The sequence below is a fragment of the Balaenoptera musculus genome, chromosome 2 (assembly GCF_009873245.2).
Source record: "Balaenoptera musculus isolate JJ_BM4_2016_0621 chromosome 2, mBalMus1.pri.v3, whole genome shotgun sequence".
NCBI lineage: Eukaryota > Metazoa > Chordata > Mammalia > Artiodactyla > Balaenopteridae > Balaenoptera > Balaenoptera musculus.
In genome coordinates, this window is record NC_045786.1 from 166,464,348 (window position 1) to 166,487,400 (window position 23,053).

A 23,053-nucleotide genomic window follows, 5' to 3' on the forward strand; every position below is an offset into this window, starting at 1 on the left:
TTTAACAGCCATTTGTTCTCTTAGAGACTATCTGCAAGGCACTGAGACTGAAGGCCTAAAACTGTCATAGCAGGTCTCATTAAAGCCAAGTCAATACTAAGTGCATACCTGTCTAAGACCACCAAGTCAGTTGCAGTTTCAGCATTACTCTTAAGAATTTTCTCCAGTTTCTGAATCTTTTCTTCCAATTCCTCTGGATCACATTTCCCATTTAAAATGGAAGCAGTTAGTCCCAAAATACGAGGACATGATGGACAATTTTCACAGAGCTAACATAACAAAAGATACTGACAGTAAGGAATTCATTTTGCAAGGCCCTAACCAAAGAGACAGCATCCTAATAAAACATGTCAAGAAGACCTAACAAATACTAAAATTATCACTTATAGAATTACTGTAGCTTGTTTAAAAGCTCAGTTTATCAAAAAGGAACATTTAAATATGCTATGATGGATTATGTAATTCACTTATGATAGATCATATAATTTATTGATTTATATTATGTTTAAATTTTTATTATAGATTTAGAACTTGTTATAAATTTATTACAGTTTAATGTTATAGGTTATAGATTTAAATGAACATTAATTTAATATTCATTCATTCATTCCTACACTGGAACCAAGTTCCCAAAACTGGTAACTAATACTGCTTTTGATCTATAAAAACATTGCTTATACTCAGTAATTTGACCTGCATTATTAAGACTGATAAAATCTAAAAACTTACCTTCATAATTTCTCGGTAGGGGTGGTCTAGGATTGCAAGATGACACTCATCAAACACCAAAAGGTTAATGTCTGATAGTGATAAGTAACCATTTTTCAAAACATTCAAGGCGACATAGCAAGTCATAACGAGAACCTAAAATAAAACTGCTATCAGTATACAACACATGCCATTCACCTGCCTGGACACACTTCTATGAAATCAGATTATGGAACCACTGTATTTTAGGTGAAGATTAAGAAACTCATCAGTAAAAATTAAAACCCAAATCCTCAATGTATGGAAGCTGGTACTTGAGAACCAAGATGTAAAATTAGGAAAACATGGAAAGAGACAAGAAAAAAATTTTTGATAATGGAGACCATGTTTTTATGATAAATCTACTAAATCTACTTCAGGTTTTTAGGTTCCTACAGCCATAATTTTGAATGATAAGACCTATCAGTTTTATCAGGTCACAAAACAATTCGCACAGTTTTTCCCCATCAAACTGACAAGGTTTTCTGGAAGAAGATAGGGACTTATCATTCTGTGGATTTTACGTGCTTTATTAATGAGGGCTTAACCCAATATGTAAGACATTCTAGCAAACTGGGGACTGCTTGAGGTTAGTTAGGAAGCATCTCTTAACCACTTCAGATCCAACACACGAAAGGCCCTCAACACAAGCTGGCTACATGGAAACGTCTATGAGGAAGTCTTCCATCAAAGACGCTAAGATCTCAACCAAGAAATGTCTTCAGTTTCACGACATTTAACTCAAGAGTAAACTTTCTGAAAGCAAGTTATCTGCAAGATGGAAACAGGTCATAGGAATTTGTGTTTTTCAAGCAAGTAAATCATACTGTAAAAGCTGTTTCTTTTCTATCGAATAAGAGCAATACATGTTAGCAATTTATTTGGCTTTAGGATGAGATTATAGTAAGAAAATGCATGAGGGCTAGCTTCTAGGCTGACAAAGTACAGAAAAGTAGAGTTTTCAAACCTAATTCAGACAACCAAGGCTACAGATCATCTTACAAACCAAGGACTTGTACAGATTTATTAAGTGAAAATTCTCTACAAGTCTTACCTGGTGCTTAGTAAACTCTTGGTTCCATTTCTCTTTTGTCCAAGATGCACTTACTTCCAGGTTTGAGTATTCCCCAACCTTGAGATCTGAGTGAGTTCTGACAGCTGACACTTGTTGAGCAACCTGGTTGGCTGATTACAAATATAATATGCCATGTAAATATGAGAACTCTTCCCTAAATGGCTCTCTGGACTACTAACAATTAAACAGTTAAGGAAATCCTTATTATTATATATTACACCTAACCACCAATTTTTTAGATAGCCAATTTAAAATCATATTTTCACAGTTATCTCCAAAACACACTTATTAGACTCACCACCCCACCCTCTGTCATTCACTTCAGAGAGCCTTATACCACCTTTCTTCTTTAAAGGTGATTTTCCCCAATCTAAGAATATAATTTCTAGGTTGGAATGGCAACTACTCCAGATCCACCCTTCCTGTTTTCTTCAATAAAATCAGATTGTATCACCAAGAAATAAGACAGACTAATATGTATTTAAAGCACATGAGAACATCACATGCTGAGACAATCTAAAAAAAAAAAAAAAAAGAAGAGGAGTGACATGGTTATATTAGTACCTGAGCAGTTTATGTTCACATTTTATACTTTTTATTTTAATACCTAATCCCAAACACATAAAAACCAGTACTTTAAACTCTTACTGAATATCTAACTTTTAAGTTAAGCATCTAACTTTCTTTCTACAACTGGTATAGCAAGACCATAAATCAAAGTTACCTATTTCATAATCAAGCACCTTTTGATACACTTTGTGAAGCTAAAACATCAAAAACAAAAATAACCACTTAGATCAGATTATATTCCGAAAGTAATCCTTCAAAAGAAATGCAGAATCAGAATTAAACGCAATTACGTTTTAGAAAAAAGCTGAAGTTTAACACCTATGAAGTAAGATGACTAACATTTAAGAGAAATACTATAAAGTTAAGAAATAAGACAGAATGATATTTCTGCTTCAACAAACACATTATTCATCAACCTCTCTATACTTTCAAGAGTTTAACTTAATACCCACAGAAAAAATCTGCTTAACCATAAAATCTCATCCAATTTTCCTCCACACAATTTGATAAAATAATTTTTTATTACCAGAGTTGACCAAGAACACCGTCCTTTTGCCATTTCTGTTGAAGTCTCCCCTGATCTGATAGGACAGCTCTTTAGTGAGTAGTACTGCAATAAACGTCTTCCCTGAGCCAGTGTTTAAACAGACTATGGTATTATGATCCAGAGCTGCTTCAAGCAGTTCAACCTAGAAATACAGTGGGAAAAAAAGATTATATACACTTCTTACCTAAGTACAGAATTTAGAAAATTGGATTTGTTTTAATTCAGAAAATTTCAGTTTTCTAAAATCTTCCTCCAACAAATCTGCCCCTTCAAAAAGCATACGTTCTACATCTTTATATAAGAATAATAATCAGAGGCATTAAAATACCGGTTACACATAGCTGTGCTGCGTAAATGTGCCTAAATGGCATTTACAATTTCTTTCAGAATTATTTTCACAGGGACAGAAAACTTCTCTAGAACAATATGAACTGAAATGACTATAACCATGGTTCTTCTTCCAGTCCAAGGTTGTTCAAACCAATCTCAATTCCTACCCAGATCATGAGGACAGACACACCCAAATAGATACTAAGGAACAGTGAGGTTTTCACAGGGAAAAAAAAAAAAGAAAAAGAAATTTCACCAATGAAACTATCAAATAAATCAATTACCCAGCAGATGTTAGAAAAGAAAAGGACTATTAAGAAAAAAAGTATCTGGAATGAGAAAATTAATCAGAAGAGGAAAGCTTGAAAAGGTAAAGGAGTTTTATATAAGTTGTGTCAACTATATGCTAATTTATTCCATTTTAGTGAAAATGCTCCAGTATTAGTGTTCTCATTAGTACCTGATATTTTCTTGGCGTATAAATGTTATCATGAATTGCTTCTTGTTGCCATGGCAGTCCAAAGAAAGGACCCATTGGTGAGGAAGCAGGGGTCATGAGCTGCAGGCCTGCCATGCTGAGGGGTTGCAAAGCAGGGCTTTTCATTCATCCAGTGTTTCTTTCATTGCATTTTTGTTCTAGCACAGCTTACTACAAAAGGGAAAAAGAATACCATTACACAACCATGCAGGGTTAAAAACAAAAGAAAGCACGGAAACAAGAGAAACATCAGAATATCATTCCTATGGGCCTTTTCAAACTCTTCATAATTGTTTTAGCTTTTTCGTGATCTAAGAGGATCGTTTTAAAAGTCAAGCATTCTGTACTCGCCAACCCAGCAATTCTACACCTAGAAACCTGTCTAAAAGAATTAGGCAGCTGCACAAAGAGGTAAACACATGAATATTTACTGCTGCAATATTACTTAAGAACAAGAAATAACCTTAAAATGAATTAATCAAAAATTAGCTAAGTAAATTATGGTCTAGTCTTAAAATAGAATACTATAAATCCATAAGATAATACAGATCTGTATTTACTGACATAGAACTGTGTCCATAATGTATCTTTAAGAGAAAATATGTACAGTATTGATGTCCTTTAAAATACATGTGTATATATACAAAACATGTAAATACATACGTAAACACATTTCAAACATTCTTTGTAAATTCTAAGATGCTACTATTGATAAAATAATGAGAAAACTGTATGGAAGGCACTTCGCACTGCGCCTGCACCCAGGAAGGATTGAAACGCCTGCCAACATCTGGTCATTTTATCAAAGGACCATAAACACAGAAGGTCATTCTTCTCAATTGACAACCTATCACAACTGCACAGCTGATCAACTATTTACATATGTATCTTTAAAATTGTTCATATCCTAGATAAATTAAAACAAGGCAACACCATTCTGTGAAATAAAAGTTATTTCATGGTATCTAAGCACTCTTCTATATTGCATATATTCTTCCCCAAAGATAAAAATGATTATGTAAAATGAGAAAATAATAATTCAGTCTTTTTAAAATTCCTAACCTGCAGATAGAGGGTTAGGGTTTCAAATCTCTACGTGAAAGTCCATCACCAGCAGAATTTACTTGCCTTGTAGAAGGGAATTTTCTCCCTTCTACAAGGCAAGTAAGAATTTTCTCTTGTACTGCTTTGCAGTGTTCATTGTTATTACTCTATGACACTGGAAAGAAAGAATCCCCACTCTTTGTTCCTTGACAACAAAAACTCTGAATCTCTTGACATGTTAAATTTATAACCATTGTACAACACAGTGACTTAAATTGTTGCAGCTAATCCAACAAGAAGTCTCAAGAGTAGTCTCTTTTATGCATAGGTATAATACCAAATTCTGATTTCAGAGCTCAATTCAGTTGACGAGAATTCAACATCCTGCTAATACAAGTAGGATCTCAAGTAAATGGTACAGGGGCAAATGGCTGCAGGGCCAAGGACCTCAGCAAGGCAGGCGTGTCCGTGGACCAGACAGCAAAACCATTCTCATTATCCCTCTCAGAGGAAGATGGCAAGCACAGCATTCCAGAGTACATTATGAAAAACTATCAAGTCATTATTTTGCCTGGGTCAAGCAGAACTATGTCTTTCATGAGAAATAATGTACTCACTCTCTACTGAATCAAAGTCCCAACAGCCTTTCCTTTTACCCCTTTTACACTCAGCATTCACTTCTCTCAATTCTACAGGCCCACAGGATAAACACCCTCAGGTTGATCATTCAAGCTTCTTAACACCGCTGCAGAGAACCTGAAGCGGAAGGCTGTTTTACCTAACTTCCTAAGATCCAGAAGGTCACGCTGAAGGCCCAAGAGATTTGCAGGCACTTCCCACCTGCCTACCGTTCTTGGGATAGCTCTACGGCCTCCTTATCCGCGGGCTCCACACCCGCAGGTCGAATCTATCGTTGGTTGGATGAATCCAAAGATACGGAGGGCCAACTGTACTATGCAAGGGACGTGAGCCTCCATGGATTTTGGCATCTGCAGGGGACCTGGAACCGATTCCCGTGGGTACTGAAGGACAACTGTACTTCTTCTCCTTCATTACTCCAGGCTGCTTACTGGTAGGATGACTTACCATTGTTAAGCCTGACACCTCACTTTTCACCCAACCCAAATGTTAATCCAAGACCAAACAAAGACATGGAGGAAGGGATCAGGAAAGGAGCCTAAATCCTGGTGGTGGATGGAAATTTTAAAAGGAGAAAAGAGGGCAGCAATGTAAATCCCCAAACACACTTCTTCCACCTCCAGAAACCAAGTACAGCGGGAACCCTCCTTCTTACCACTGTCATCATTTCTTTTCACGTAGACAACATTCATAATAATGACAGTGCCAGAAAATAGTCTAAAAAGTAAATGAATGTTCTATTTTTAGAACAGTCTAAAAAATGAAGTCTAAAAAAATACTCTATAAATATTTAAACACTTAGTTAAAACTTCATTATAGACTATATAAAGTAGTTTAAAAATAAAGTCTATTTTTAGAATAGTCTAAAAAAATAGAAGAACGTTCCTTTTTTTGTTGTTGTTGTTCTGTTTTCTTAAGGGGGAACTATATTCTTCAAAATTATCAGTATCAGTACAAAGAAAAACTATGAAAGTGTTCCCGATTAAAGAAGACTCTAGAGACATGACAACTAAACGCAGTAACTGACCTCAGACTGGATCCTTTCCTGACAGCAATGCCATAAAGACCATTACAGAGTCCACTGATAAGGCTGTAGATACAGCAACGTTACGTTCACTGAGTTGATAACCGCACCATGACTATGTAGGGGAGCTTCCTTCTTCTTGACAAATAGACAGTGAAATATTCAGGAGTAAAAGGGTCATGACGTATGCAACTTATTCTCAAGTGGTTCAGAAGAAGAAACTACACGCAGATATACAGAGAGAGAATGGCTGCAACTGATAAAGCAAATGGGGCAAAATAGGTAAAGCACATATTCTTCGTCCTAATCTTATTTTCTGTCAGGTTGAAATTAATTACTTCCAAATAAAGAGTTTTAAAAAGTAAATAAATAAATACGACCCATTAGACTAGGATCTCCTTGAGTACAAGAGCTGTATGTCTCACACATATTTCTACCACCTACCGAACCAAATCACACCCCAGACATGGCAAACAAAAAATACAGGTTTGTAAAATGCAAATATTGTCCACGTGCGTGACGTAAAAACCTTCAAACAGTTTCTATTTGCCTTTCATAACTTATATCACATTGCATATATTCACAGAGACACATACATACACGACTTATTCTTTTACTGGCACACTGGCAAACATGCTCCACGAGAACAAGATGTGTGTCTCATTCTTTGCAGCTCTTAAATTTCCTGGTATAATGTACCACATGTACATTTAAATAAATATCTGATGAACTGAATCAGAGATTCATGAATGTCCACACAATACCATACAGAACAAAATCATAGTTCAAAAGATATTTCTACAGTATTTGGTTTGGAAATCCATACCCGCCCCACTCCTACTCACCCTGAAGGGTGGATACAAGAGAGAAAATTTGCAGGGAAATGGAGGACGGCAATTGAACCCTCCCCATTACATTTCCAGAAGGTCACAATATTTAAATTAATTTTCATTCACTTTGTACACAGTGACTGGCCCCAGCGATACACTATCTATTTGAAGAAAGCAAATCCAACATTAAAAACTCAACAAGTAATCCAATAATATGAAAACTGAAAAACCTATAATTTTGCCAATTTTTACTTTCTTTGGCATGTTTAAATAGATTTTTTTTTTTCTTAACTTGGTCTTAATGAAAAGCTCTGAATCCCTGCTGGTAAGTGAAAGTTCTATAGTTTCACAGATTAACTGACTAAGGTTAACTGCTTCAGCAGAGCCAACAGAGTAATCCACATGACTATTTTCCAATCACAGATTTCAAATTTCTGGTCAAACAATTAACACTCATGAAAGCAGTGAGGTTGTTTCATAGCTTTCGTATGATTCATTTAGAAATAACTTAGCAAAACACATGAATAAAAACTCTCTTCCTCTTTCCACATATGATAAAGCCCAGATTTACCGTCTTAATGTTTGAGATCTCTGTGTTGCTGTTGTCTGAACTGCATTTTGACATTGTGATAGCAGTTTATTGGAAAATCACAGCATACCCAAGCTTCTGCTCTAAAAATAAATGCAAAAATAGCCAAGTTTAAGACTCCTGTACTTAAACTAAATATAAACGCATCTACAAGAAAGCCTTATGGATATGAAAAGCTGAATAAAAGGCCATTACTTTGTATTAAAATTTAAACAAAAGACATTTGGGTTATTTTAGGATACTAAGTCTTATTCTAAAACAAAGAACAAGAGAATGAGCTATAACAATAGCATGCCTAATTCCCAGAGACTGGGGTGGGCGTGGGCTGCCTTGAGAAAAGTTAGAGGAAAGATTTAAAAATGAATACAAGGAAATCAAACAAAGTACATAAATTCTAAAGATAGTGATTAGGGAAATGGAAAAAATAAATAAATAAAAGGATAGAGATGTGTTATTTCCTAAATTCATATATACAAAAGAAGTAAAGAAGATCACCAGAAGAGGTACTTGGCTGAGTAATCCAAATCACCTGGCAGTAAGTTTTCACTACAAGTATGAAATCTATCAGCAATTTCAATTTCTCAAAGGAAATTAAAAATACAAACTCAAAGAACAATTTAACGATAAACTCTTTTATAAAATTCATTTATGAATAAAAATTTAAGAAAACAGTTCAACAATGTCAATACTGTGGAGAAATTTAAATTTAGGGGAGGTCCTAAATAATCCTAAGAGATTATAAATCAAAATCAAAATTATAAGTCAAAAAGTAAGGAAGCGTAAAGTACTTGAGATGAAAAGCTTGATTTAATCAACAAATGTTGCTTTTTTTAGATTTGATACCGGATTTCATTTATGCTCCTTAACTGCAATGCCTCTACTACCACAAGCTCAGGAAAAACAAATTGGCAGTGGTTTCTTTTCACTTATTTGTGTCTAGTCTAGTCTAGTCTATAGTGCGTGCGTGGAGGTTAAACTTTCTCATTTCATACACAAATTGGTTTTGCTAATAAGTTAACAAAGCAGAATGGGGAAACCTTAACACTACTTTGGTATGTACATATTTACCTCAAAATGCTGATTCTAAGTTCTTTCAGTTTCCAAGTCTGTATTAATTCATACCCTAGGTAACCTAAAAGCAATCAGAGAGAATATTTTAGAACATACAACTCATTTTTAAAAAACAGCTTTAAGAAATTTCCTACTTGACAAAATTTTCTGATATTTATCTTATCAGAATAAGATCTCTGATAAAAACAATTTTTGTATTTATCTATTGGGAATCAAGAAAACAGTATATGTATGAAAGGGCTGCCCTTTAAAAATTAGTATTTATTATGTTCTATTACAATTGGGAATTTTTAAAAGTTGTTAGTACAATCCAATTAGATATAAGGAGAATTCCTGGAAGTAAATTACATTTTCCCCCCAGTAAAATCTGGCTTTAAAAATACTAAAAGACTACAGTAAGTCAGTATCATGCTTTACATGAACTTATAACCCTTTACTCTCCTAATGAGTAAGTTCGTGTTTTCAAAAACTACCTCATGCTTTGACTTTTAATTCCATTCTGTACTGCCACCTAGTATGATGCAAATGCAATACACCAACTTGGCCTGATGTGTCACACTCGACATCTGTCCAATTCATATTCACCTCTTTTCTAGAAACACCATAGCCAAAATAATAAGCTGATAATCCTTTAAAATTTAATGCAACTCCACTATTACAAAATTATTGTTGAGTTATCCAACTTACTTCCCTAGACAATTCTGTATAGAGATAAATTAGAAAGTTAACATGCCAAGTACAATGACAACTTATGTTCATACTACGGAGCCAACAGGTCAAGTTTTCTAATTTTAATTGATGACTACGATTTAAATTACATACATGAAAACTCATGTTTGATAGGTCCCTTTAAGATAACTCTGAAAAAGACATGCCACATACCAGATGCTCAGTCAAGTTCTAGTATAAACCAACAAACTTAACCTAATTAGCATCTAAATCCCGTATGTGGCTGTACTCTTTCAAAGGCTTGTAACAACAGACAGCTAACCCTCCTAGTCTGAAGTCTAAAGGCATCTAGAGCTTCCTCGTGCATATTTTCAAAATTGGTAACAGAAAACTTCCAACTCATTCATTGTATTATGTGTCACAGATTCTGATACTACTAACTTTACAAATATTACTGTCCAGATTTCATTCCTACTCCCATGAAGCCCAAAATGCGCAACTACCATCAAGTTCCATAGTGAACAAAAGAACACACCCACACAACATCAATATTGTGACATTAAAACACTTTCAAAAATACTCCTGGAAGCTAACAGATAAAACTAAAAAACGTCTGAAGAACTTTTAGTCTCTAATACAGTAACAAATACGCTATGGAGATCCAAGACATTAATTTTAACTCCAACCAAAGCCTAAATGCTAAGAACATCCTTGGCTATGGATATAAAATAACAGGTTTATAATACAGGTTGCTGACGTGAGGGCAAATTAAAAATAAGCGGTTCAATTCTCCCGCTTGAAAATAAAGGAAAGAGACTCCTTCCCCTCCTTTTTTTTTTTTTCAGAACTTCTTTTTCTGTCCTTTTCTGCTGTACTTGAATCTTTATAAAAGCCAAATAAGCCTCTAGCCAGTCTCACTTCTCAGGAATGTTTCCTTAAGATATGTCATCACCAAGAAAGATAATGCCCAATCTCCCAGTTTCCTAGGATGGCCTAATTTGGCAACTGACTCCAAATTGCAAAACCTACCACCAGTCATAAAGATATGAGAAAATTAGCAATTTTATCTTGAAAACATGGGTGTAAAGTGTTGTAACCACTTAGCTATACAAAAGAATAAGATTTCTGTCTTTGCCATCTCTTTAGTGGATAGCCTGAGACACACATCACATTCTGGTTTAATGCTGACTCAATAAAATTCTTCCTTCCCTTCTACTTTTTTGGAGAGATTTTCTGGGTTGGGAGGAGATTTTGTTTTTAATTATATTTCCCCAACATTATCTTTAAAAAAAAAAAAGTCCAATTCTCAAAAAGTATTCACGCCAAATAACAAAATCCACTTCTTGAAACTTAAAACAGTAGAGAAATCCTAAAATATACTGCTCAACTGCACTGGAGAGAGCAGTTTTAAAAATGAAGACAGAGCTTAAGTGCGCAAACACCCCCTCCTGTTCCTAAAAAGGAATCTGCACACAAGAAGGATCCAAGGTATTTACAAATAACTCCCACCAACCTCCCTTTTCTAAATTAAAGTTAGAGGAGAAAGAGAGGCGGCTGTTCTAAGTTAATTCCTAAGTCAAGCCGTTGCTCTCACCTCTTAATACTTTGGAATATAGTCATTCCCTCCTCACCGAGGCCCTCTGATGTGGGAGGGACACTGGGTAAGGCCACTGGGGATGGAGAAAGCAGTCTTTTCTTTCTCTTTCTTTCCTTTTAAGTATCTTTCATTTAAAATAATCTGAATGCTAGCAGAGTCCAGTGTCAGGAAGACCAAGGTTTATCAGACTCCACTACCTCTCTCTAAGGTTGTTTCCTTGCCTATAAAATAGAGCACCTATTACGAGGATTAAGTAATTAAACGCATATTAACCTTGGTAGAGCAAAAGTGCTTGCACAGAAAACGTTCAATATACGGTAGTTTTAAAGAAACCACACTACCATCTCTATCTACAACCACTGTTGTCATACAATTCTTAAGACTTTAAGGAACTCCTTAAAGAACCTAAAATGTTGTATCAATCCTAAGATTCAATATAAAAAAAGTATTCTCATACAAAGTTAAAGTACTATACAAGATTTTATACAGTATTTTTAATCAGATGAACCTGAAAAACCACAAACTCCAAACTACCTAGTCATTATGAATTTACAGTACAATGAAAATCAAACAAATTTAAATCACAAAACATGGTATATAATGTAAAATAAAATTAAACACCTTTGTGTCCACTAGTTCTCTTCAAAAGCAAAAACCAAAAAATACTACGTGCTACTTCTGTTTGGCTCCCCAGACATCACTGCAAACATGACTGAACTGTTTCTTAGGCAATGAAATGGTACACAGCTGGGCAAGTAACCGTCGTCGTCATCATCATCATCATCAGACAAGTTTTGAAAATATAAAATGCAAGAAAAGAGAAAACAAAAAGATAAGAAATATCCAAAATACCCATTGTACATAAAATAAATATTTCAAGGATTTATCAACTATTATTTGGTGAATATAGATTATGAAAAGACTAAGGTCAAACCAAAGAGTGACAGACCAAAGAGAAAAGGGATAATAATTTCAAGAATTTAAACACTGGAATTTTTAGTCTTAGGTAGTTAAATACACAGCACAAGAGAAACATTTCCATTTTCACTTTTGTCATATCTGTCATTATTAATTAGAAATCCTTGCATATAAATCTAGCTTACAACATTAACACAAACTACATTCAGATATGCACCCTTCAGCATTACCATTTATAATAGCAAAAAATGTCCCTCCCACCTCCCCAAAAAACTCTAAATGTCTAACAATGAATGAGGGAATGGTTTGGTAAAACATGGATGGCTCACTTTATATGAACTACAGTTCAACTGAACTATTAAAATGATGACAGTTTATAATAAACAAAAATGCTTATGTTATGGGATTCAATGAAAACTCTTTTATTTACAGCAAGATCTGATTGTGTCCTCAAGTTAAAAACTAAAGAAAAGAAGAAAGGGAGGAAGGGAGGAATGGAGGGAAAGAAAATTCCACCCAAAATTGAGGCTGGGATTACTACCATAAGTAATTTCTTTCTCCTTAAAACTTTTCTGCATTTTAAAATCCCCTACAATTTGAACACTTTATTACTTTCAGAATTAAACACACTCTTAAACTGAGGATGAAGACAATAAAGATATGTGACTCTGTCTTAAGTATTGGGGGAAAAAACTCCCTTCTTAAGCCACTGAATGTGGTAAAATTTACCCCAGTTTCTATAACTTAAACCACAAATTCACCAGCCTTCTTTTCCTGCACTACTCTATGAACCAAACAAATTTCTGCATTTCTCTAAAATCTGTAACATAAACATATTATATTTACATTTCAATGTAATTATGCCTAAAATGAGATTTGTCCAAAATTGAAGTTGAATACAGGTCAAATACCATTTTAACAAATTCCATCCACCCAAATCTCCATATAGAAAGTAACTCTAGGCTGCCAGCCAATGGCCCACTTACTTGGAATGCTTCTTAAAAAGACAACATTCCACCACATCAAAATGGCACAGATACCCGCCCCTGCCCTTCAAGTTACCTATAATGACCCTCACTTTGCAATTCTGTTTTCAGAAAGGTAAATATTTAATACATCACTAGCTTTCAAGGTGAGTTTTAAGGTTAATGTTTGATTCCAAGTTTCTGTACTTCACTCAAAAATATTGTTCAACAAGTGCTAGAATGTTACCCAATTCTACCTTTCACAACACATAAGAAACATCCATGAGGGAAAAGGGCCCACAGTTCTCTATGTCAAGCTGCTTTAAGATGCTACAATGCGAACATTTCACTACTAAAGAGAGGTCAGTTCTGAGACAAAATGAGCCTAAGAAACGTACGATGATTATGGATGGACGCTTAGCCAATGCTGAGTCAGGTAGCAAACATATCAAAGTTCCGGGTGAGAGGCAGAGCCGACACCACAGACACGTGCAACCACTCATGCTCTCTGCTCTCCCTGTAACTCCACGACGAGTGTACCACAGCTTCCACAGATGAGTAGTACAAAAAGTGATATTTAAAGTGGTTTTCCCCACTTAAAAAACTCTCATCGCACCTCCTGCCCCTTAAATTATCTGTTCATTCATTCAACATGTATTTATTAAGCAAGACATCCCTAATGCAAACTTGTATTCTGGAGAATGTGAGAACTTGAGCTCAGTTTTGAAGAATGTGTAGTAATAGCACTGGTTAGGGAGAAGATAACAAAGGACCTCATGGGGACGAGGAGACAGCATGTGAAGCAGCATTTAAACAGAAACCAGGCAAGTCGAGTTGAGGGGGTTACAAGCTGTGTGCTGCAGCGCCGTGTCCCACAGGAGAACAGCAAGACCACGAAAGTGGTAGGACAAGCAGGGGCGAGACCATAAAGGGCCTTATACACAGCTCTAAAGGGATTAGAATCTCGTCCTGTGGGCCTTTTTAGTCTCAGCATACACCAAGGGTTGTCACGTACTTAATCTCAGCCTAAGAATGACTCTCTATCAAGGCCCATAGACAAGAACATCTGAACACAACAAAGTAAGAGACTCCTGAACTTTACTCTTTCCTTCACAGGGGACATTCCTTTTCCTGGTTACGATCGTTGCCTCTATGAATACAGGTTTGGTTGGAGCTGTCCCTGTTGCTGCACTGAAATCCCTTGTCCCAGGAACCACCCACCCGCCCAGTCCAACCACAGAAGAGCCAAGAGGGCTGGTCACCCCACCTCTAGCTCCAACGCACTATCCCCGACTGCCTACGGCACATTTCCACTAGGAGGTCCGCACTTGCCTCTCAAAGGAACTTCTCCAAAAATTCCGAAAATTCAATTAATCTAAGAAGAAAGATGAAGATCTGCTACTGCGAAATACAATTAAAAAAACACCCCCTCACACAACCATTCTTACAGGAATTCCAGAGATGCTTCAAGAAAGAGAAGCAGCATCAACATAAACGCAGTCTCCTAAGGTAACAACTCTTATTTCACTCAATTATGTTACGATTAAACCCAATATACATATAGTATAGAAAGAATCCAGATAAGAGAGGAAAGGAAGGAGGCTCCAAAGTCAGAGTGGTGAATGAACCGTTAGCTCTAAGACTGCGGGCAAATGACCTCATCACCTCTCACTCGCAGCCTCATTTCTATAATGGGACCTACACAGAGGGCAGCCCCTTGGCTCCTCTTTCTCCCCTACATAATCCACAACACATACATTTAACTCATTAGCTTAAGTCAACTACGCAAATCACTAAAAAAAAATAGGTAAGATGTTTGTTGTGGAAAAAGGAATTGCACATATTGGGGAGAAGAGGTGAGAGACTGCGGGAACCATGCTCAAAAAGACTCTCAGAGCCTCTCCTTGAGGGTCAATTAAGAGTATGCTACATGGTTCACAAATTCTGGGACTACTGAGAATGGGAAGAAGAGCAAGAACCAAAACTGTAACTGGTCCCACCTTCCAGAATTTTTAGAGTCCTCTTTAAAAAAACAGGCAAGTACCCACATTGGACCAAAGGACAAAACTGGCGGCTACCGTATCCTGCAGGCTAGTGCTTTTAATCCTACATTGTCTGAACATGAGCAAAGCCACCAGGATACCCCATATATATCTGCTTACACATGATTGCAAAGATAAAGTCTGGAACCTCTAAGGGGCCTACTCAATAAGTAAACTGTCTGAATGGCAAATAGACAATGTGACTGAGAGACACAGTATCCAACACTAAGAGCAGAAGAAGTAGCTGTCATTTGCCAAACTCCACCTCTTGCCAAGGACTACCGACAAGCATCAGTCCCAGAAAAAAAACAAAGGGATTAAAATCAAAAGTAGAGTACTCACGGAGCGTAAAGCTCCAGGTGACTCAGGGTACGAGGAACGTGATGAATCAAACCAGGACAGCAAGACAGCTCAAAACCTTCAATGAATTCCCCTTGCACTTAGGATAAAATCTAAAATCCTTCCTGTGTGTGACCCTGCCTCTCCCTTCCCCTGACTGGGGCTGGGTAACTCCCCCGTCTCCCACTAGTCACAGGGCCTTAGGCCCTCCACCAAGCTCTTTCCTACCCCAGAGCCTTCGCACACACCATCCCCTGGCCATCTGCTCCTCGATCTTCAAGTCTCAGCTCCAGTGTCACATTTTCACAAAGTTAACAATATCAGTTAAAAGACAGTAATGTAATATATATAATCCATATATCCAGAACCAATCCGAGTACCAGGCACAAGCAGGATCTATCTGAATAAATGGAAGAAAGGCAGACAAGTCTCACCACTAATAGGCAACTCTTAGGTAGAGGCCATTTGAATACTGATTGCCCCCCACCTCCCGGAAAGTTTTTAAAATACTACTGTTTCATACCTTAACTACTTATTTTTGTTTACTATCACTTAGAAACAATCCTTCCAAGACCAACAAAGAATATGTTAAATTATAATTCATTAGTCAAATTTATCCAGAGTGAACTTTGGCCAAAGATTAAAAATTTAGCTTCCAATCTAATTACAGATGTCACATACCAACAGCTTTTGAATATCATTTTCATGAAACTAACTCTGTTAGTTTTCAGGGAACTAAATTTGTCCATATAAATCATACTTGTGCCTAAATTCTAAGGACATAAAAAACCTAATTTCAGTGACATTAAACACTTCTATTCTTCCATACACCACAACAAAGAGTATTTTTTTTAATATTAAATCATTAAATCACTCTTAAAAAGTTGTAATTTTTTCCACATAGAGCAAAGTTTTATCTGGTTATGTTTTAATATCAATTATATCTTACTCTGGAGAATACTTTGGATGATACGGACAAATTCCTTGAAAAATACAATTTACCAAAATTAACATCTAAGAAAGAGAAAATGTGAAGAAGGCTATAGCTTTTAAAGAAATTGAATTGAAAACTGATTATGAACTACTCCAAGCCCAGATGTCTTCACTAGTAAATTCTTCAAAACATTTAAAGAATAACCCCAATCTCAAAGACACACTCTTCAGGAAGACAGAAATAAGAAGGAATACTTCCCAACTCCTTACATGCGACCAGCATGAACTTGACACCAAAACCTGAGTACAGTACAGGAAAGTAAAATTATAGACCTGTCTCTCAAACAAAAAACGTAAAAACACTAAATAAAATATTAACAAATTGAATTCAGAAATATATACAAAGGATAATGCATCGTGAACAGCTATGGTTTATCACAGGAATGCAAAGATGGCTTAATATTCAAAAATCAATCAGTTTGGGGCTTCCCTGGTGGCGCAGTGGTTGAGAATCTGCCTGCTAATGCAGGGGACACGGGTTCGAGCCCTGGTCTGGGAAGATCCCACATGCCGCAGAGCAACTAGGCCCGTGAGCCACAACTACTGAGCCTGCGCGTCTGGAGCCTGTGCTCCGCAACAAGAGAGGCCACGATAGTGAGAGGCCCGCGCACCGCGATGAAGAGTGGACCCGCTTGCCGCAACTAGAGAAAGCCCTCGCACAGAAACAAAGACCCAACACAGCCAATAAATAAATAAATAAATAAATAAATAAATAAATAAATAAATAAATAAAAATCAGTTTATTAAAACAGCATGGGTACTGGCACAAGAACAGACAATGCAACAGAACAGAATGTAAAAACAGACCCACACCCATAAGGTTACTTAATTAATGGCAAAAACAATACTGTAGCACAGTAGGGAAAAAAGATGGTCTTTTCAAATAAAAGCTAGGCTAATTATGTATCTAGGTGGAAAAAGTGTTTTTGTTTTTGTTTTTGTTTTTGTTTGGAAAAAGTGTATCTTGACTCCTGCCTCACATCATACACAAAATCAATGCCAGCTGGATATCTAAACGCATAAAGTAAAATAAAGTTATTAGAAAAAAATAGAAGAATACTTTCCTGTTCTTGGGGTGAGCAAAAATTTATCATAAGGAAAGAAATTAACAAGCTGGACTACGTTAAAATTAAGAACGTCTGTTTAGAAAGTGAACTGATTAAGAGAGTGAAAAGCCAAGCCAGAACAGGAGATATATAATCAACTGCTACAAAGCAATAAGAAAAAGGCAGACAAGCAAACACAGAGCAGGCAAAGGTCTTCAAAGCACAGGATACCAAAATGGTCAATAAACTTCATCAGCAATTAGAGTAATGCAAATTAAACCACCAAGAGCTACCACCACACACCCATCAGAAGAGCTAAAATGAAGACAGACAGCATCAAATGATGGGGAGAACGTGGAGCTTAGAGAACTTTCACACACTACTGGCAGCACTGTACACTGGAAGTGTCTGCTACAGCTGAATATACATGTACCCCCCAGTAACTCCATTCCTAAGTGTATGCCCAACTGAAATATGTACAAATATTCTCCAAAAGACATGCACGAGAATGTTCAGAACTGCACTATTCATAATAGCCAAAGCTGAAAACAAGCCAAATCTCCATCAACAATATAACAGATAAGTAAATGCTGACATATCACATAACTAAGTGCTATAACTCAGTGATGCAACACAGAATGAATCTCACACACTTAAAATATTAAGTAAAAAAGCCAAACACAAAACCTTACCATATAATTTCACTACATAAAATTAAAAATAAGGAAAAGTAATTAAGTCAGAATGGTGTTTACTCTTTTTGGTGGGGGCTGGAGGGGAGAGAGGGAAGTGCCTGGGAGGGGGCACTGAGAAGACCTTATAAAACACAGGTCATACCTGTTCCTTGATCTGGGCACTGGTTACCGGTACGTTCACTTTGTGTGCCCCCGTGATATATGTACTTTCCTGTATATCAATTGAAACTGATTTCACTTAAAGTTTATTTTAAAAGAGAAGTAAACAATCCTTAATACAATGTGTAAAAATTCTTCATATACCATGGCAAGTATGAAATATCAAAAGCTCCCAGAGTAAAGAAGGAAAGGGAGAAAATTTACCTTTATTGAGCACTTATATTCTATTATCTGGTTTAATCCACAAAGCAACACTAAGACAAGTTGTCATCTCCATTTTAAAGGGATTTGAAATAACTTGCCCAAGGCCATTTGACTAATGAATGGGAGAGGTAGAATTCTGCTTAAAATTTTGTCTGGTTCCTATTTTTATTTCCACAATACACAAAACACTATGGTCTCAAAGGAAGTGTCTATTTACACTGATCTGCCGGTCAAAATATGTATCTGGATATGTTCCTTTTGATCTCCTCAGGGGGTTGAAAAAGAATGGACCCATTTTAAGATTAACAGATGCCCACTGAATATTTTACTTTTAACTGAATCTGCATAAACACATATAAGTAAATATTGCTTTAATTATAAAGCCTTAGCAACTGAAATCAGCCCTGACTACGGATATTTCTCTTGGCCTTTCTAGTCTAGGTGCTCAATAAATACACCATAACAGACTATATATCTCACCATTTTTTTCAGTACCTTTATTACATTTAGCTGAAGACTAAAAGTGATTTACTGCTTGACACAGAAACTACATAATGACTTCTTTCTCTAGTGAAATGAATTAAGTGCTACCTTAAGACAGATTATTATAAAGGGGGTTCAGACATAGTGAAATAAACTAGATAAATGAATATTATAGAAACTACAATGTACCATGTAACTTTTTCTTCACTCAATATAGAAAACACAGGTAAGCATTTTGCCAGAGCATTTGCTGCTGAGGCAAGACACAGATTTCATACATGTATATATGTATGTATAAGTGTATGCTTTGCATGTGTACATGTATGTGTGGGTGCATGCGTGCATGTCCACATGTATAAGCATGTGCATGCTAAAGAGGCCTTAGGAAAATTATTTATTTCCCTACTCCTGGCCAAAATATGGACCCAATTCATATGTAAAAAAACTTCCCGGAATTCTCCTAATGTTCAGCAACAGAAAAGCTAGAGATGTACAAAGATTGATTTTAAATAATAACAATAAATATTCTCCTTCAGAATTCTGTCATATGTCAACAAAACTTTTTTTTTACAAATTATCCCCAAAAGAAAGCACCCTTTGACAATGCTTCATTTCACATATTTTATTGAAGAAGGGTTGGAAACTAAAGTCCATGTATTATATAAGCAATAAAGAATTACTCTTTTTAAGCACTAATAGCATTTGGAAATTATAGCTTTCCTTAACTCCAGTACAATGTACACACTACATTTAAATGCCTAATATAGGTTGTTCTATTATTTGTTCGTATGTTTTTAATCAACAAAATTCTGCATTTTCCTCTGAACACCAAAATTATGTTTGGTCTAAGATAAATAAATTACTTGAGTTTATTATATGTAACAGGTACAAATAAAGATTTTAAAATTAGGGGTTTTTTTCTTTTTAATGTTTAGCTATACAATATACAAGACCCTTGGAAAAGGTAGGTAATCCCGGTAGTGTTATATACAAAATATAATAAGCGCTTTTTTTTTTTAAGATTTTTTTTTTTAATGTGGACCACTTTTAAAGTCTTTATTGAATTTGTTACAACATTGCTTCTGTTTTATGTTTTGGCCTTTTGGACGTGAGGCATGTGGGATCTTAGCTCCCCGACCAGGGATGGAACCCGCACCCCCTGCACTGGAATGCATAATCTTAACCACTGAAACGCCAGGGAAGTCCCGTACAAAATATAATAAGCTTTTAAAATTAAAATACGAAGGTGCCTATCAAACACTTTTTTCCTCTTTAATAGTACCAGAGGCCTCTCAGTGGGGTACTTGCTCTTCATCATATTGATCAGATCAAGAGTTTAAACAGTTCCTATCAGACTCTCATTCATTCACAATCATTCACTAAGCTGTACTAGATGCAGAGATAAAAGATGAAAAGACTCAACTGTCTCTGAAAGATCTGGCCGTCCTTTCAAGGCACAATCCGACTTGACCTACTTTCCAAGCCTTACTTCCCATGGTTTTCACCTTACCTTTCCTGCTCAGAACAGCTCACAATTCCATCACCTACTTTCTTATAGTCACTACATACAAACCTCAATGCTCAGTAAATGCAGCCTCTCTTTCCCAAGTCTCACATGTAGTTTAGATTCAGCTTGAAATGGAGAAGTCCCTGAATTGTACAGGTGCTTCAAAGATTACCGACTATAAGATACCCTGGAGCCTTACAAATGTTCTCATTTTAAAAGTGAGAAAACCAAAACTAAGTCTAGAAAGGCCAGGGTGACCTGCCCTTAACATATCTAGTTATTTAGAAGCAAAGCCAAACTAGAACACAGGTTTCCTAACCACTCGTTATTTTACACTGTTCATTCGTTCCACCAATCATGTCTGCTTCAACTGTCTGAAATTTTTTTACCCTTGGTTAACCTATTACTTGTCTTTATTTGTGTTCATATAGCCTACATCAGCATGTATGGATGGGGTTCAGCTGGGGTCCCTGCACCTCCTATAACTGTATATAAAATTCTGAATATGCACATGCACATTTTTCTGGGGATAAGATTCATATCTTTTGTCAAATCAGGAGTCTCCAAAGAATAAGAATCACTGGACTATATCAAGTACATATGATATATATATATAAAAAGTTTATGCTGCTTCAAAATATAGATTCAAGGATGATGCATTTATTCATACATAATAGAAGAATGATAGTTATATAGGGAAATTTAGCAATACTTAAGGCACTATTATGCCTGGTCACTATTACAGGGACCCAACTAAGGTAGCTGAACCATTTGATCCAATACAGACAATCCTCATATAGAATATTTGTCTGTGAAATATTGCACTCAAGCCCTCTTTTCTTTTTCATCTTCCATTATAAAGCTAAGCATAACATCTCAATATTCCTAATTCTGGGGGAAATCACAATATTATCAAATCACATAAAGAATAGAGCAAAATTTCCCCTAATGTACATATCTGAAGCAAAATAATATCAACTAAATTTTATGAAATGGTGATTATGTGATAGAACTGGGTTAAGAGTTTAAGAAACTCATTTTTCCTCACAACCTCAAGAAGTAGGTACTATTATTATGACGGGATTTCAGATGAGGGAGCTGACTCAGAAAGGGTGCCAGACACCCTGTGCTCCTCAGCTATAAACTGGAGGAATCAGAATTTGAACCCTGGTCTCCCTGACACCAAAGACTTGCTCTTAAACATCCTTATAATGCTTTGATAAAATACTAATATTTAATTCTGCAAAATGGAAAAAGCTTAAAATACCGCTAATCAGAGCTACCCACGAGTGATGGCAGCGTAGCAGGATGGGCAAGAGGAGAGGCCACGCGAAGCTCTGGGCTCAGCATTATGTTAAAGTCGCCCTCTCAAAAAAAAATCTCAAAATATCTCAAAGTCTACTGCCTTTCTCTTTCCCTTCAAACAGGGTTACTGATCTAACTCCTTAATCAAAGAACCTTTCTACATCATGTCAAAGATCAGTTCTTAAACTGAGATCCTTCTCTCATTATCTGAGTTCTTAAAGCACATTATTTTTAAAATTCTGAACTGGTTTGCTGACATATTCTAATCAAAAAAGAATTTCCAAATGTGTTTTCTAAATTCTTACTTTATTGCACACATTGAGCTGTCACCTGAAAAAGAACAACCACAACAGCTATCAGGGTTCGCCAGCTTCAGCAATGAGAAAGCCTACAATACCAGGAAAACTCCCAATTTCACAGCCATTTTCTTCTATGAAATTCTTACTTCTCTCCATCCACAATGTCTCTAAGTATCTAGTAAGTCGTCACTAATGAAGAATGAGGCAGCATGATTTGCCCAAAATCGGAATAGTAATGATCTTTTTAAAAGCCTTAATATACAAGCAATATTATTTTCCATAAAACTGTTAGCTTCTAAGTCCTTTAAAAACTAATATAAAAATAATTTATTCACTCAACAAATATGAGCACGCTCTTCATGCCAGCACCGTTCTATTCTACCCTTACTAATCCTTACCATTCCATGAACCTTAACACAGCACATTTAGTGTCACTATGAGCTTCAAAAATCAGAACAGTAAGGCCAAAATTCAAGTCTTTCGTGTCTTATTTCTAGTAAGTCTTACTGACAGCCTCAGACGATGTCTTCTTGTGGCATCTTCTTAGCCACCTACTTAAAATGTATAGCAAATTTGCATATTAAAGGAGAACCAACAGTTCACTGACAATTCTAGGAAAACAGGAAAGCCATTTTGTACTCAAAATTTATTTTAACAAAGGCCTTCTTACATGACTGAAAATTTCAATTTCATCAGCTGGACCTCAAAAATAAGGCTATACCACCATACAAGCAATCCTACTTTTTAGACCAACACACATTCCTAAAGACTTGGCAGACAGAATCTGGAAAATCCTGCCTGCCTATACTATCCAGAAAAGAGTACATTGTGAATGGATTATTACTCGGCATCTGTCAAAAGCCTGAATGAGACAACTGATATATGACG

The 23,053-nt window shown here is 36.1% G+C and overlaps 1 protein-coding gene across 4 annotated transcripts in view; it reads right to left on the bottom strand.

The window, feature by feature from the left end:
- DICER1 (dicer 1, ribonuclease III) overlaps nt 1-23,053 on the bottom strand; it is a 67,158-nt gene that overhangs the window by 40,123 nt on the left and 3,982 nt on the right. The window contains exons 2-10 of one of the 4 annotated variants that reach the window (XM_036841419.1): nt 11,832-11,957; nt 8,942-9,005; nt 7,856-7,956; nt 6,458-6,589; nt 3,730-3,918; nt 2,919-3,081; nt 1,802-1,932; nt 730-864; nt 109-269 (exon numbers count right to left, since the gene is read on the bottom strand). In XM_036841419.1, coding sequence (XP_036697314.1) covers nt 109-269; nt 730-864; nt 1,802-1,932; nt 2,919-3,081; nt 3,730-3,873 — 734 coding nt within the window. In that variant the 5' untranslated portion in view covers nt 3,874-3,918; nt 6,458-6,589; nt 7,856-7,956; nt 8,942-9,005; nt 11,832-11,957. The remainder of the gene's footprint in view (nt 1-108; nt 270-729; nt 865-1,801; nt 1,933-2,918; nt 3,082-3,729; nt 3,919-6,457; nt 6,590-7,855; nt 7,957-8,941; nt 9,006-11,831; nt 11,958-23,053) is intronic. The other 3 variants (XM_036841418.1, XM_036841421.1, XM_036841420.1) reach the window with 3 other exon arrangements.